This window comes from Rutidosis leptorrhynchoides, chromosome 4 (assembly GCF_046630445.1).
Source record: "Rutidosis leptorrhynchoides isolate AG116_Rl617_1_P2 chromosome 4, CSIRO_AGI_Rlap_v1, whole genome shotgun sequence".
In the NCBI taxonomy this organism is placed as follows: domain Eukaryota; kingdom Viridiplantae; phylum Streptophyta; class Magnoliopsida; order Asterales; family Asteraceae; genus Rutidosis; species Rutidosis leptorrhynchoides.
This window is the reverse complement of record NC_092336.1, coordinates 491515239-491529816: the sequence shown is the minus strand read 5'-3', so window position 1 is coordinate 491529816 and position 14578 is coordinate 491515239. Positions and strand designations below refer to the sequence as shown.

Below are 14578 nucleotides of genomic sequence, written 5' to 3'. Positions count from 1 at the left end.
TTTTACCCTACACGAAAGAATTTAATAAAACCTCCAACAAACTACACCTAAAAGTTCTCGGTTCCAATCGCATAGCCGGTCAAACTTGAAAGTAAAGATTCAACAGAGAACTCAGTCCGTTGAATAAATGAGGCTCTAGAAAAGAAGTAGAAAAGAAGAAAACACACATATGGATGCCCGAACAAACATCTTTTAACCCACGAAGCGTTACCAAAATAGAATAACAGAAGCACCACGAATCGAAGTTCGGGAAAGACGTATTGTCAAGGTGGATGAGTGGCATAGGGTGAATCAAATTCTAAGGTTTTTTTTGGGTACCCTTTCAGGCCCGAGTTTCTGACTCGCTTAGCATGCAGACTAATCTCGAGACGACAACTTGCTTTGCAAGCTGCTCGGTTACTTCATGAATTCGAACTTCTAAACTCCCTTTCTATTTAGTGAGAAATCCAGAATTGCCACTCGGTTACCACCTCATGGTTACATCGAATCGAAGTTAAACAACTATTATAAACAGCAACATATTAACAGCAAAAGTTTCAACTGATGCATGCTCAAACGATTCCACTGACAAATACAGTAATTGTTAAGAACGAGGTTTATACTTTAGTAAAAATGTGAACTTTATTGTAATTAATACCTAGTTAAAAACATTTTTAACACAGATAAATACATAAATAATACACTCCACTCTCACACTTCCTTCACACACACACACACAAAACTCAAGGGTTCTTCATTTTAATCCTCAATTTCCTAGCAATCTGTGTTGCCTTTGGATGCACAGGTCTCTTGCTACAATCACACTGTTCAACTTCAACCCAATTAATAACTTTCAATATCAGTGATTGAGAAACTTTCTTCACATTATTCGATTCACCAGTTCCTTTTGTTTTCTTCTTCATACCTTTATCTAACGCTTTCTCCAAAAACTCCATAAACCAATTCCCGGCCTCCGTTTCAATCTGCATTCCCAGTTTTATGGTATTACTTAAGCTGCAACTAGACCCCCCTGGATTCTTGTTTTCATCATTGTCACCCATTTTTGTTTTTTGATTAACATTTGTTGATGGTGGTCTCATTTGTTTCAATGCACTCGTTGACCTCTGATCGTTTCTTTCGGGAAATGCTACGATCGATTTGTGTAACGCAGCTCGTCTTTTGGATGCATTGTTTGTGTCTGAATGGTTGTTGTTGTTCATGATATCATGTAAGACTGGTGTTTCATCTGCTGAGATTTGAGATGTTGCAGCTCTAATGGATGTCATTTCAGCAACTGCTTGAACAATTTGGCTATGGAACTCGAGAAACTGGTCAAAACAGTCTGCTGGATTTTCGGGTTTTGCTGACTTGCTTAAATTAGAGAGATTCCTACAAGTCAAAAACACAAGTTTTATAGTATTAGCTACAGATCTACAAACATTATATGAAATGAAAGAATGTGTATGTAATGAAACTATAAAGTTTTTCATACTTGAGGGATCGAACAACAGTTTCTGTAGCAGAAGCCTCTCTAAGTGCTTGAAGCGCAATCTTTTGAGCTGTTTCGCGTTGCTGGATGGCTTCCTGAAATGAGAGAAATTAAGAAAAGATAAATTAAATGGATACGGGTTACATGTTACAAAACCTTTCATAATGGTATCATAGAAACTAACTGAAACTTTTGGAATAGTTTAGAGTCAGAAAAACATGTAATCCTTATGGGGTGGTAGAAAGTTTCAAACTTTAGCCTTGCGATTGTTTTTTTTAGGCTGAGTGTGCATTTGATTAAATAGAATGATTAAGCGCGGGATGGTTTGACTCAAAGGTTCTCATTAAATTTGGTTCTGAACGACAATAATCTGTTTGATAAGTGCTCATGATATAATTTCAGGAATATGTTAAAGGAAATGGAGGTGCTAACTGGTTAAAGAGAGTATTTCACAACTCTAAATGGTTCAACACACATTGCTGAACGGTTCAACATTCATTCAGTGCTCAACCATTCAGTTAGTAGGTAATCAAATGCACCCTAAATCTAAAATATTAGACTTGAATTACAGTAAAACTTAATATTTTGAAGTCTCGAAGGTGTACCTTTCCTAAAATGCCAAGTTTTCCTGGTAAGTTAAACGATAGGCTGTTGTCCCCATATGGAGAGTCTTGCTGTGAAGCCATCTTTGAGTTAGAATAGTTCTTGTTCTCCGAACTCATGCTGGGAGAAGACGATATCCGTGTGTTCGTCTCTGAACTAACACTGGGAGAAGATGATACTCGTGCATTCCGTAAACTTGGAGGTGGCGTTGTGCTTTTCTTTTCCTGCAATAATTAAGTGCAAATATTAACTCAATTTCAACTAATTGTAATTGCAGAAAGTATGTTGAACTAATTCAAAAAACTCTTTTTCCCTTACTAATATATCCTAGTTAAATTCCTAACAACGCCGTATAAAAGAAAGTAATGTATCATTTTTTTAAACAACGTCTATCTCAAATAACCTAATTATTGAGCAACTTACATTTTTTCTCAAATTTTTAAATTAAGTTTTCTTCTGTTCATTCTTAAAAGTATGCAAAACCCTACTAACTAACAAGCATTTGCAGTAATTCAACCTAGCTCTCTTAAACCTGTTGAATTTTACCATCCTCGAATGACATTATACGATTATCACCAGTATAAAATCAAGCTATAGTTCAACTTAGTTCAAATGCACATACAGTTTCTGCTTATAGCTTATGCCAAGAATCCAACAGAACATTTACTTACTCCACACACCATACGCAATTTTACACAATATATATTATACTTCACAATGATCAACGATAATGACTTTTATATTGATTCAATATGGAATTTCTAACGTAAGGGATGTCGTTAAAACGCTTAAATTAGTTGTACCTAGCAGTTAGTTATTAATTTTGTTGTAGCAATTACTCAATTGTACAATTGTTCTATGCGTGTTAACGATAAATAGAAAAATCCATTAAATATAACAAAAAGAGGAAGATGTACATACAGTTGTTTTAAAGGGACTTCTTAATATCTTTGCATCTCTGTCACAAATAGTACTCTTGCTCCTTGAATACTTCATCATTGTAGCACTAACAGCACAGCTTTTCCTAGTTGCAGGACTGTCCATCATCTTCGATAACAACGCCCCACCTGCAGACGCTCTGACCCCACCATTCGTCCCACCATCTTTCTCACCCGCTCGCCCTCTTATCATCGGCGACATAGGAAAATTTACTCTCATTACCGATCTCGATTTCACAGGCGTACATTGGTCAAAATCCAAAGGACATGGCTTTAACACCAGCGGTGATGCACAAACTCCATCTTCCCCTTTTTGTCCCCAAGAACCTCTTCTTGGAGCACACGATTTCGTATTCGAATTCAAATTCAAAATCCCTTTGTGTTCACTTTTTTCGCCTTTTCGTCTCAAACCCATAAGTGGTTCAGGCGTTCCAACGAACGGGTGGCGGCCAGGAAGGGGTTTCGCACCTTTAGCTATAGGAACAGGCGAACCCGGCTCTAAATTATCGACATAAATGAACTGACCCAGCTGCATTTTATTACTAAGAACAAGATCATCCTGTTCATAAGGTAAACTTACATAAATCGAATGAGAAGAATCAGAAACTTTGATATAAAACCCGTGTTTCGGCCATAGATCTTTCTCATCAAGATCAGCTGGGACAATATCGGTTACTTGTAAAAGTGAACTCCTGTATTCACTTGTGGGTTTCACCCCTGAATTCATTCCATTCAGCAGCTTTAATAAGATCCCAGGTGCCAATGTCGCCATATCAACAGATAAATTGATTGGTTAATTATGGGGTTCTTGATCGTAAAATCATTCAACGAATGAAACCCTAACGAATTGAAAGATAGGGTTCTTGAAAAATTCGATTTTTATACAAATTGTTGAAGAAAAAAGATTTGGGGTTTTGGATTGAACAAGAAATTGGGGGTGGATTTGGGTTTAAGAGGGAAGATGGAAAGACCCTAATGTGGGGTTTGATAACGGTAACTAAGAAGAGGTTACATGACAAAAAGGAATGAATTTTTTAAATGAATTTGTGATTTTTTGGAACGTTATAGAAATAAATGGCCAACGGTCATATTTAGCTGCTATGGTTGGTAAGTCTGATATTTAATGATTCATGGACTTATATCGTGAATTATTCGAACATTATGTAAATGTAGTTCCTTTTTTATAGAATTTGTACAAACGACTATCAAATGTAAATAAATAAGTTCTTATATCTTTTTTTTTTTTTTTTTTTTTTTTTTTGGAAAAGCGTTTCTTATATCTTTTTGTCGGCTTTTCATCAGTTGATGAAAGTCGATTGTTATATTAGTTTTCGTTTTTTCAATAAAAAAAATATAAATAAATAAAGGAGAATGATAAACATAGCTGATTACGTTTAAACATACTATAATTAAGTTTAATATTCTTTTTTTAGTATCGACTTTCCTTATATGGTTTTGATATTTATATTATTAATGACAAGTTAGACTTAAAAATATAGAATTGTATTATATGGTATGCTTAAACGTATTTCTTAGGGCCAGGTTCGATTCCAATAGCCGGAATCTAATTGGTATTGCACCAATTAGCTTTTCAGAGGCGGTTTTCCCAACCTTCAACCATACTGCCAGGGTTGTTGCGATTTGAGTTTTCTCTTAATGCGTGTGTGAGTGACATATGATCCGAAGGTGGTTAAGTCCCATCTGAGTGATGCCGATACTACTGTTTAAAAAAAAAAACGTAGTAAGTTGTAAGCTTACATATATGTATATGTTCATAGTATATAACATGACACATTGTTAATTACTCCCTCCGTCCCAAAAAAAAGTGTCCAAGAGTTATTTTGGTTGGATTTAAGATATTGATGATAAATGTCAATTTTGTCCATATAGTTAAGGTAAGTTTGACTCAATTTATTTAAAATATGAGTGATTTAGAGTAATAAATAATGGTAAATTTGAGAGTTTAATGATATTTATTGATTATTTCTAGAAGTAGACAATTATTAAGGTAGACACTTATTTTGGAACGGATGGACTTTATAAGTGCTTGGCAATCTTTCAAACAACAACAACAACAACAAAACTCAAGGTATGAGGGAGGTGAGATGTAGACAATCATTTCTCTACCCTAAAGTAGAAGAGAAGTCGTTTCTCTAACCACGAGTCGGGAAAGAATTCTCCACCACATGGAAGAGAACATCATCCCCTCTCTACTCCAGGGTAGAGAGATTGCTTCCATGGGGACCTCCGGCAAAAAAAAAAAGTGAAAAATGACACGCCATGAAAATGGTGGAATCAAATTTTCGTGGGTTTCAAAGCCAGCCTGCGCGCAATTCAATTTTGGCTTTAAGCGACAGTCAAGTCGACAATAAATCGACGCTTACTGTTGCCTCAATTGATAAAGTCAATTGACCTTTAGCCATCTTTCAAACGTTTTTGATATTTCTCGTTAGTGTTAATATATCAAAAGCCCGTGCACCCTTGAATGATTACTTATGGGTAAATTAAGATTAAGAACCATGACGAACAACCAAAATTTTACTCCGTAAAATTATACTTATATCAATAGAACATATACTTTTACTATTCACCTAATTATTTTATTTTTAAAGAGTATTTTCGTCTTTTTAACCCTTAAGATATTTGTTAAATAGGGTTTTCTTCCTCATATGTTATTCGAAGATAGTTCTCATGGTTTTGGGCGATTCACTCACCTTATCCAGCTTTCACACACAACCAACCCATCTCCAGCTCCGTGTCGCCGTCACTGGCACATCCACCATCGTCTTCTTCACCCCATCGTCCTCGGCCTAAACATTGTCGTCGTCTCCGTCGTTCTTACCTACTAGTTTCCTACATTTTAGAAATGAATTAGTTGTGTTATTTTGGTCTTGAAATAGTTTCACTTTGTTAAACGATATGTACGAAATATATTTCTATTTTATTTTTATATGGATATATATGTTGAGCCATAGGTTAGTAAACCATATTTTAATATTGTTTTATTTAGATAATTTAACAAAAAAAGCTCTTTTAAGAGCCATATTTTTTTTTTTTTTTGAACGGCTGGTTTAGTTGGTTAGACACACGCACTCGTCGAGGAGAAACCCAGGATCGTCATGATCAGTGGTGAAACTACTTGGGGGCAGGGCGTCCGCCCGTGAATTTTTTATTTTTCGGTATAAAAATTTTAGATTTTTCGACTTTGCCCTTAGTGGATTATTTTTTTACCCCAAAAATTAAATATTTTGCCCAAAAACCTCAAATTTTGCTCTAAAACCTTTAACTTTTACCCAAAAACCTTCATAATTTACTTAATAAAAACCTCAATTTTTTGCCCAAAACCTCCATATTTTATTAAAAAAATTGCTATTAAAATTATTTTTTTGTCTCTGGTGAAAAAAATCGTAGTTCCGTCAGTGATCCTGATCAAAGTTTGAATCAACCGATGCATATTTTTGTCCAACGTAAGGAACCGGAAAGGATCTCTAGCTACCGGGAATTAAATATCAACGATACGATATTAGAGTTGATCCCGAGCTTCTTTCTTATGCTCCATGTATATCTGACGATTTCGAATTAGTTGATAATAATAATAGTAAAATAATACTAATATTGTAATGTAATAACTGTATACGAACACTTGGTATTTTTCATGTCGGAAAATTTCAAGTATATCCTTCCAAACCTTCAAAAATATCCACTCATTAGACCATTCCCATCACAGGCAGTTGGTGCGTTTTTTGCCAAAAAGTGCAATCTGACTCTGACTGGAAAGTGTCAGTTTCTGACCTTTTTAACCGAAAATGTCAGTTTTCATGTCAGTTTTAGTGGGGTCTACCAGTTTTTTTATTTTGCAATTTTTTTATATAATTTAACACATTATTTCAATAAAATAATAAATATTAAATAAAAACAACATTGAAAATTTAACAAAATTAAAAGTTCATAGACATTAAAAAAAATTACATAGTAGACTTAAAAACTAAAATTACTAAAAATTAAACAACACATAATCAAACTACTAGTTTTCGTCGTCTTCGGATGATTCGTCGGGTGCGTCAACCAAATGCGAGAACTGATCAAGGTACAATTTTTTGAAGCTTTTCGGTCACCGTTTCTTAAGGCGGGGTCGAAGTCATCGGATTCATCAACAACGTTGGAGTGATGGGGCGATATTGAGCTTGTTCTAAAATTCATTGTTGCTCCAAATAAATACGATGTTGTTGTTCTTGTGTTAGAGTACGATATTGAGGCGCAACGATTGAGATTTGTTGAAGATTGCTCGGGTTTGATGAACCACCACCCAAATATGTTCCGTATTGAAACCAATCGTGGAAATTATTTGGGTTTGGTGGTCTTTGGTTTGGGTTAGCCATATTTTTATTTTGGAATTGATAAAGTAAAAAATGAAAGAGTAAAAAGTTTTGATGAAGATGAAGTTTAAATGTAGAAGTATATATATAGAAGTAGGGAAAAGACAGATAAAATTAAAATTTGAAAAAAATAAAAAAAAATAAAACGGTCATCTATCCGTCCTCCGTCGGGTGGGCAACTAACGCCCCAAACTAACGAAAACTGACGCCGTGTTGACGGACGTCAATTTCCGTTGGTGCCAACTTGGACTGAAACCGTAAATACACGCTGGGTTGGGGGTGGTCTTATAAGTTCCTGATAGAATTAATAAATCGTCCCCTTAGTCTTATATGCACATAGTCCATCCTTTTCTAAAACCAATTGGTGATAGAGGGACTTCCCCTTAGTCTTATATGCACACATTTGTTTTTGTTTTTTTCCATGACCGATGTGGGATAACTTCCCAACATTTGTTTTTGTTTTTGTTTTTGTTTTTGTTTTTGTTTTTGTCCATGACCGATGTGGAACGGTTGTAGCGACGACGGCACACACATAAGGGCCTGACTCGATCTCTTTGTAAAACCGCTCACCTGAGCTCTGTTACCATGATAGGATTGATAAGTCCATCCTTTTCTAAAATTAATTGGTGATAAAGGGACTTCTTCTTAGTATTATGTGCACACATTTGTTTTTGTTTATGACCGATGTAGGATAACTTCTCAACAGTTTCACATTATACAACATCCTTATAAATCTTCAAAAATTGAACTTTTAAAGCGTTTGCTGGCCAACACAACTTGAGTTGACCAGTTTTAACACATTCCAAAACTGATTCTTTTCCATTACGTCTAACCATTATTAATTAGCGTAGATTCTTTATAATATAAAATATTAGTATTTTATAAAATACTATATCTATAATTTGAGAGTTATAACAAAATTAAAATATAAAAATTTCATTATCTTTAACGTATTATAACAAACTTAAATTACATCACTCTATTTTAAAAAATTTCTAGATGGAAAAAATTCATTTAATCTAGGCCGTAGATAAAAAAAATTACGTATACTGCTGATAAAGTACGTCACACAGATAATTAAATTACAGGTCTATCTCTTTTGTGTTAGAACATTCCTAGCGGAGGCCACAAAGTGATGTGGGATCCTAGTTGGAACCAAACAAGCGCTCAAATCAAGCCTAATGGTCCGTGAATTTTAATTTTTGGCACGTCGAAGTTTTTTATATATTATTTTAATATTTTTGTCTCTTCACCAAATATATTTTAAAAATCATCACAACACTCGTTAGCTTCGTTAGCTGCATCAAAATTTTCGCACCCCCACTATTTTAGACCAAAAACCCATACGGTCTGATCATCAAATCAAATACGGAGTAAGTGCTAAAAAAAAAAAAAAAAAACAAAAAACCCACACTTACCATTACAAATGGTGTTAAAGACTCCTTGTTTAATTTAATTATAAATTGAAAACACAATAATTTTTTTTACCATGACAATCAACGTTTCAGTAGAGAAATCATTGCCGTTTAATGATCAATCCTAGATTAAAAGATACTTAATTAAGGATCGAGTGCAATGATATTAAGATGAAGAATGAGATGTTTGATGATTATTTTGGGCCTTGATGATCGTCTTTCACTTTATCAATCAAGTGATCAATCACCCCGACCCGGTCTTGATTGTTAATTAGCATGATTCACCTTAACTCAATGTAGAAATTCCTTGGGCAAAGTCACAAGTAAAAATTATAAAGGTTTTAGCAAATGACAGAGAATCAACAACCTATAAATGAGAGGCCAAACTCTCTATTTATAGTTTCCAAATTATTCGCGGTCTGCGGATTGCCTGACCATCCGCGCTGACTTAGCGAAAATAACCCGCAGTCTTTTATTAGCGCGTCATAATCCGCAGACTTAACTTTCAGCGGATATGTTAAGCCTTTTGAATATACTTCGCGCAACTTCTGTTTTTAGCCTTTAACAAATAAAATATACATATACAATGCTATGTATATGATCAAGTTCCCCAGTTTATTATGGTACATTTTGCGTAGTAAATGTATCATGATAAACTCTAAAAAATAAAATGTGCGATTTTAAAATAAAGTGTTAATAATTTTCCACCGTTAATTTATTACCGTTAATTTTCGCAATAATAACGCGTAATAACAGCAGTAACTCTGAAAAGCTGTCAAATCAGAAAACGCTGTAACGGCTATATAATTACCGTTAACGCGTTGCGGTAATTTTAGCCGTTAAAAATTAATCATTACCTTTACGACTTCCTCGCCTGAATTTTAATTATAAATAGCCAAGCAACTCGCATTAACAACTTTACGCTTTCACCATCAATTTCTTTCATCAAAGTTTATCGAAATCCATACTCGTCATTTGCAATTTAGCGATTCACACTTTGCTTTTTCAAATTCATTACCAGATCCATTCACATAATAAAAAATGGCATCATCATCATCTGCTAACACACCCAATGCCTTTATTTCATATATGATAGCGCCTAAGATCGAAACCTTAAAACAGCAGTATCCACTACTAGCTCAATTTTCTCCTACCGCGCCGGCGGCAGAGGATAGGGCTAACGCTCCTCTCAAGGACATGATCGCAATCTATGAGGCCGCAATTTCTCACGGAAATTTACGACTGCCACTTACACCTTTCTTTCGCAGCGTATGTGAGCATTACAAGGTTGCAATTGCTCAATTGCATCCGAATGCTGTCAACAAAATTGTGCTTTTTGAGATGTATTGCAATGCTCTTAATAAGCAACCATTGCTTAACGTTTTTCGCGCTTTCAACAGCCTTACGCCACATGATGTGGGGTGGTATTCATTTCGCGGCCACCTTGGCGTGATTACTACTCCCAAAGATTCAATTGGGAACTGGCGCAGTTCATTTTTCTTTATTAACAACACCGCCCACGTCGACAGCAACATTCCTAAAACCTGGTGTACCGAGATGGACGTCCACGCTAATGATAAAGTTACTCCGGATGACCTCGAACAGGATATCCTCAACGCAATCAAGAATGCTGGCTTGATTATACGAGCATATGTCAATGTTCCGCTTTATATCGGCGGAGTCTCCATATACTGGTTAAGGGGCGACCACAACGCGCTTTTAATTGGTGAAGCAAACAATGGTATACCGCTTATACTTTTCTTTTGCGCAAAAATGCATTTCACCTTATACTATATTTGTAAAAACTTATTGCGGTATAATTTTGCAGAGATTGACCTTGACCTGCTGATGAGAACAGCGGACGTTAAGGCGATTAGGCCCGCGCGCCGTGCAAAAGATGGCGATGGCGAAATCATTCCCATTGACGAACCGATTCTTAATACCTTTACTATTCCCCGTGGCGAGGACCAAGAAAAACGTAAAGCAACCGAGAAAAATATTTAGAGATTACTTAATCGCCATGAAGAACGAAGATAATTGATGTAGAACGATACGTAGAACGATGATTATGCTTGAGGTATAGATTGCGAGGTTGAGACGTGTGATGATGTTGTTGTTGTTGGTACTAGTTATGCTGCTGGTGCTGCTGATGATGGTACTGTTGCTGTCGGTGCTACAAGTGTTGTTGTGCTGAGGTTGGTGATGATGTTGGTGATACTGTTGGTGCCGTTGATGTTGTTGAAGCTGGTACATTTTGCACCATATTTTACAAGGCTACAACTCGGGCGCGAAACTCATTGACTTTATTACTCCGGGATGATTGTCGGTATGAACGAGCGAATGAATAAGGTTTTGAATCTGACTTGTGATATAGTCGTGGCGAGATACTCTGGAAATGAGAGAGAAAATGGTGTCTCAAACAGGTTCGCGGTTAACGCTTCAGGTTCATTATCAAAAGGTTAATTCGGTTGGTGGAAGGGATCGCCTTCTTCGCGTCTCCATTGATTAAGTCGACTACGAACCCATCTGAAGAATTGGGGATGGATGATTGGTTGATTCATTCTGGTGACACTGCTTTTGGAGCTTAGGTGAAACTCCTTATCGGAATAGCTGTCGGAATACTATCGGAATAGCTATCGGAATCTGAGGGACTCGAACTGGTTGAGGGATTCATCTCGTACGATCAGATGAAGGATTTTCGATAAGAAATAGATTGTAGGATGTAGGTTAGTACCCTGCAATACATAATTTACATATGCATATATAATACTAAAATCCCATAAGTTACGGAGGAATCTACGGAAATTGTCAGGTAAAGGTAACAATAACAGATACGCTAAGATATGAATTTATCTATACACTGTCTATACAATAGAGGCAGCAAGACATGTCTAGACTAAGAATGATAAGCAGGTAATTTTTGACACTAAATGATAAGCAAAATTTTTAACATGAAGACACGGTCGAAGTCCAGACTCACTAATGCATCCTAACGACTTATCAGTTATACACACTAATGCAGACCTGGTTCGCTAAGACCACCGCTCTGATACCAACTGTCAAGACCCGTCCTAATCCATCCGGACGAAGTCCATATCAATTATAAACGATTTACAACAGTTGGTTACATCGCGAGGTATTTGACCTCTATATAATACATTTTACAAACATTGCATTCCATTTTAAAAGACAATCTTTACAACGAAAATTGACGGCATGCATACTATTTCAGAATATATCCAACTATAATTGACTTAATAATAATCTTGATGAACTCAATGACTCGAATGTAATGTCTTTTGAAATATGTCATGAATGACTCCAAGTAATATCTCTAAAATGAGCAAATGCACAGCGGAAGATTTCTTTCGTACCTGAGAATAAACATGCTTTCAAGTGTCAACCAAAAGGTTGGTGAGTTCATTAGTTTAACATAAATAAACATTTCCATCATTTTAATAGACCACAAGATTTTCATTTCTCATAAATATACGTCCCATGCATAGAGACAAAAATAATCATTCATATGGATTGAACACCCAGTAACCGACATTCACAATATACATATAAGAATATCCCCATCATTCCGGGATCCTCCTTCGGACATGATATAAATTTCGAAGTACTAAAGCATCCGGTACTTTGGATGGGGCTTGTTGGGCCCGATAGATCTATCTTTAGAATTCGCGTCAATTAGGGTGTCTGTTCCCTAATTCTTAGATTACCAGACTAAAAAGGGGCATATTCGATTTCGATCATTCAACCATATAATGTAGTTTCAATTACTTGTGTCTATTTCGTAAAACAGTTATAAAAATTGCGCATGTATTCTCAGCCCAAAAATATAAAGGGTAAAAAGGCAAATGAAACTCACGCATATAAATATTGTAAAACAGTTAATAAAGCATTTGCATGTATTCTCAGCCCAAAAATGTAAAGAGTAAAAAGGGAACAAATGAACTCACCTAATGTATTTTGTAGTAAAAATACATATGACTATATTGAACAAATGTAGGGTTGACCTCGAATTCACGAACCTATATTGTTTACACACACACACACACACACATATATATATATATATATATATATATATATATATATATGTATATATATATATATGTATATATGTATATATATATATATATGTATATATATATATATATATATATGTATATATATATATATATATATATATATATATATATATATATATATATATATATATATATATATATATATATATATATATATATATATTAAACACATACTCGTAATCGAACAATTTAGTATATTATAACTTTATATATTATATATTTAATTTGTATATATATGTATTTGAAAAAGATTAATATTTGTATAGTTTTATATCTATATATTTTTAAAATACATAATTGGTTATATATATATATGTGAATATTTAAATAAAGATTGTTAATGTATTTAATTCATATGTAATGTTACTCATAAATATATTTTTATATCAATAGTAATAAAAGTTGTGTTTGATCATAATGATAATATCAATAATAATAATAATGATAATAATAATTATAGTAGTAATAATAATAGTGATAAAAATAGCATTAATGTCACTAAAAATAATACTAATAATAATCCTAATATTAATTGAAATGATAATTTTTAATAAATTGTTAATCGTAATAAAATATTAATAATCTTAATAAATATGGTACTTTTACTAAAATGATACTTTTCATAATAATTTTAGTAATAATAATGTTTATAATAATAATAAAAACAATATTGGTTTTCATCATAATAATACTACTAATAATATTTTTTAAATGATGGTACAATACTAATAATATACTTATGTTAATAATAAGAGTTCTAAAATTGATAAAATGATAATAATAATAATTTTAACATTTATGACAATACTAATAATAAGTAAAAAAAAATTTATATAAGGAACTACCTTTCAAGGCTTTTATAAAAAGAATTGCACTGAACCGAAATCGAACCCGAGACCTCTCGCTCACCCAACATACCCCTTAACCACTAGACCATTTGTGATTTTCTGATTTAATAGCGAATTATAATCTTATAACCCATCTCTTTATCATTTATCCATATTCTAGTCCAACTTACATTAGCCCAACAGAATTAAGATTTCGGCCCAACTATAAACCGTACCATAATGGCCCAAGTGCATATATCGGCCCAACAGAAACATGGCCCAATCTTGTAATTGAATAAACCTAGGTAATACTTGCTGGCTTATTTTGATTTCCCTTCCTGAGTTCGATCGACTGAACCACACAAAAAAAATTATACGATGGATGCATCCCTCATCACCTCATCATAGTTACATCATCTTCTACTATCATCATTCTAAACTATATGATTAAAAGAGGACTAGTGGGTGTCGGTAATTTGAAGAATTCTATTCCCACTTGTTTATTAATAATTGTTATTAGAATCCTATAATCTGCTAAAGTGAGTCGACCAAAAGGAAAAGAACAAAAATGTATAACCCTCATCCCTGCATCACAGCATTTTAAAACTCAGCAGAATTTCTTGGATCCTTTATGTTTGTGGAAAACTTCATCACTTTTTAAAGAAAAATCCTAAAACGGCAATATTGTGGCCCATGATGTCGGCCCTTAAATGTTAGTTTAATCCTTAAGTAAATTTGTTAGTGATCTTATATATCCCTATTCTACAACCAAGTTGACAGAACTTTTAGATGGGTACATATCCTCTCCTTTTTTAATTCATGAAAATTGCCTCACTAATAGAAAGATTTAGTTA

At 34.2% G+C, this 14578-nt stretch overlaps 1 protein-coding gene across 1 annotated transcript; it reads right to left on the bottom strand.

The window, feature by feature from the left end:
- Positions 1-620: 620 nt before the first annotated feature.
- On the bottom strand, positions 621-3938 carry LOC139844667 (uncharacterized). The gene is made up of 4 exons (XM_071834894.1): positions 2993-3938; positions 2074-2295; positions 1472-1563; positions 621-1368 (listed from the first exon to the last, which is right to left on the bottom strand). Exons 1-4 carry the CDS (start codon positions 3779-3781, stop codon positions 723-725), a joined length of 1749 nt encoding a protein of 582 aa, XP_071690995.1. The 5' UTR covers positions 3782-3938; the 3' UTR covers positions 621-722.
- Positions 3939-14578: the final 10640 nt, after the last annotated feature.

Bases quoted from the DNA above. Each gene is read 5' to 3' on its own strand.
- LOC139844667 (XM_071834894.1), bottom strand. From the start codon at position 3,781: ATGGCGACATTGGCACCTGGGATCTTATTAAAGCTGCTGAATGGAATG. The intron at 2,296-2,992 runs GTATGTACATCT...TAATTATTGCAG, and splicing joins GAAGTCCCTTTAAAACAACT to GAAAAGAAAAGCACAACGCC. The intron at 1,564-2,073 runs GTACACCTTCGA...CTCTCATTTCAG, and splicing joins AACTTGGCATTTTAGGAAAG to GAAGCCATCCAGCAACGCGA.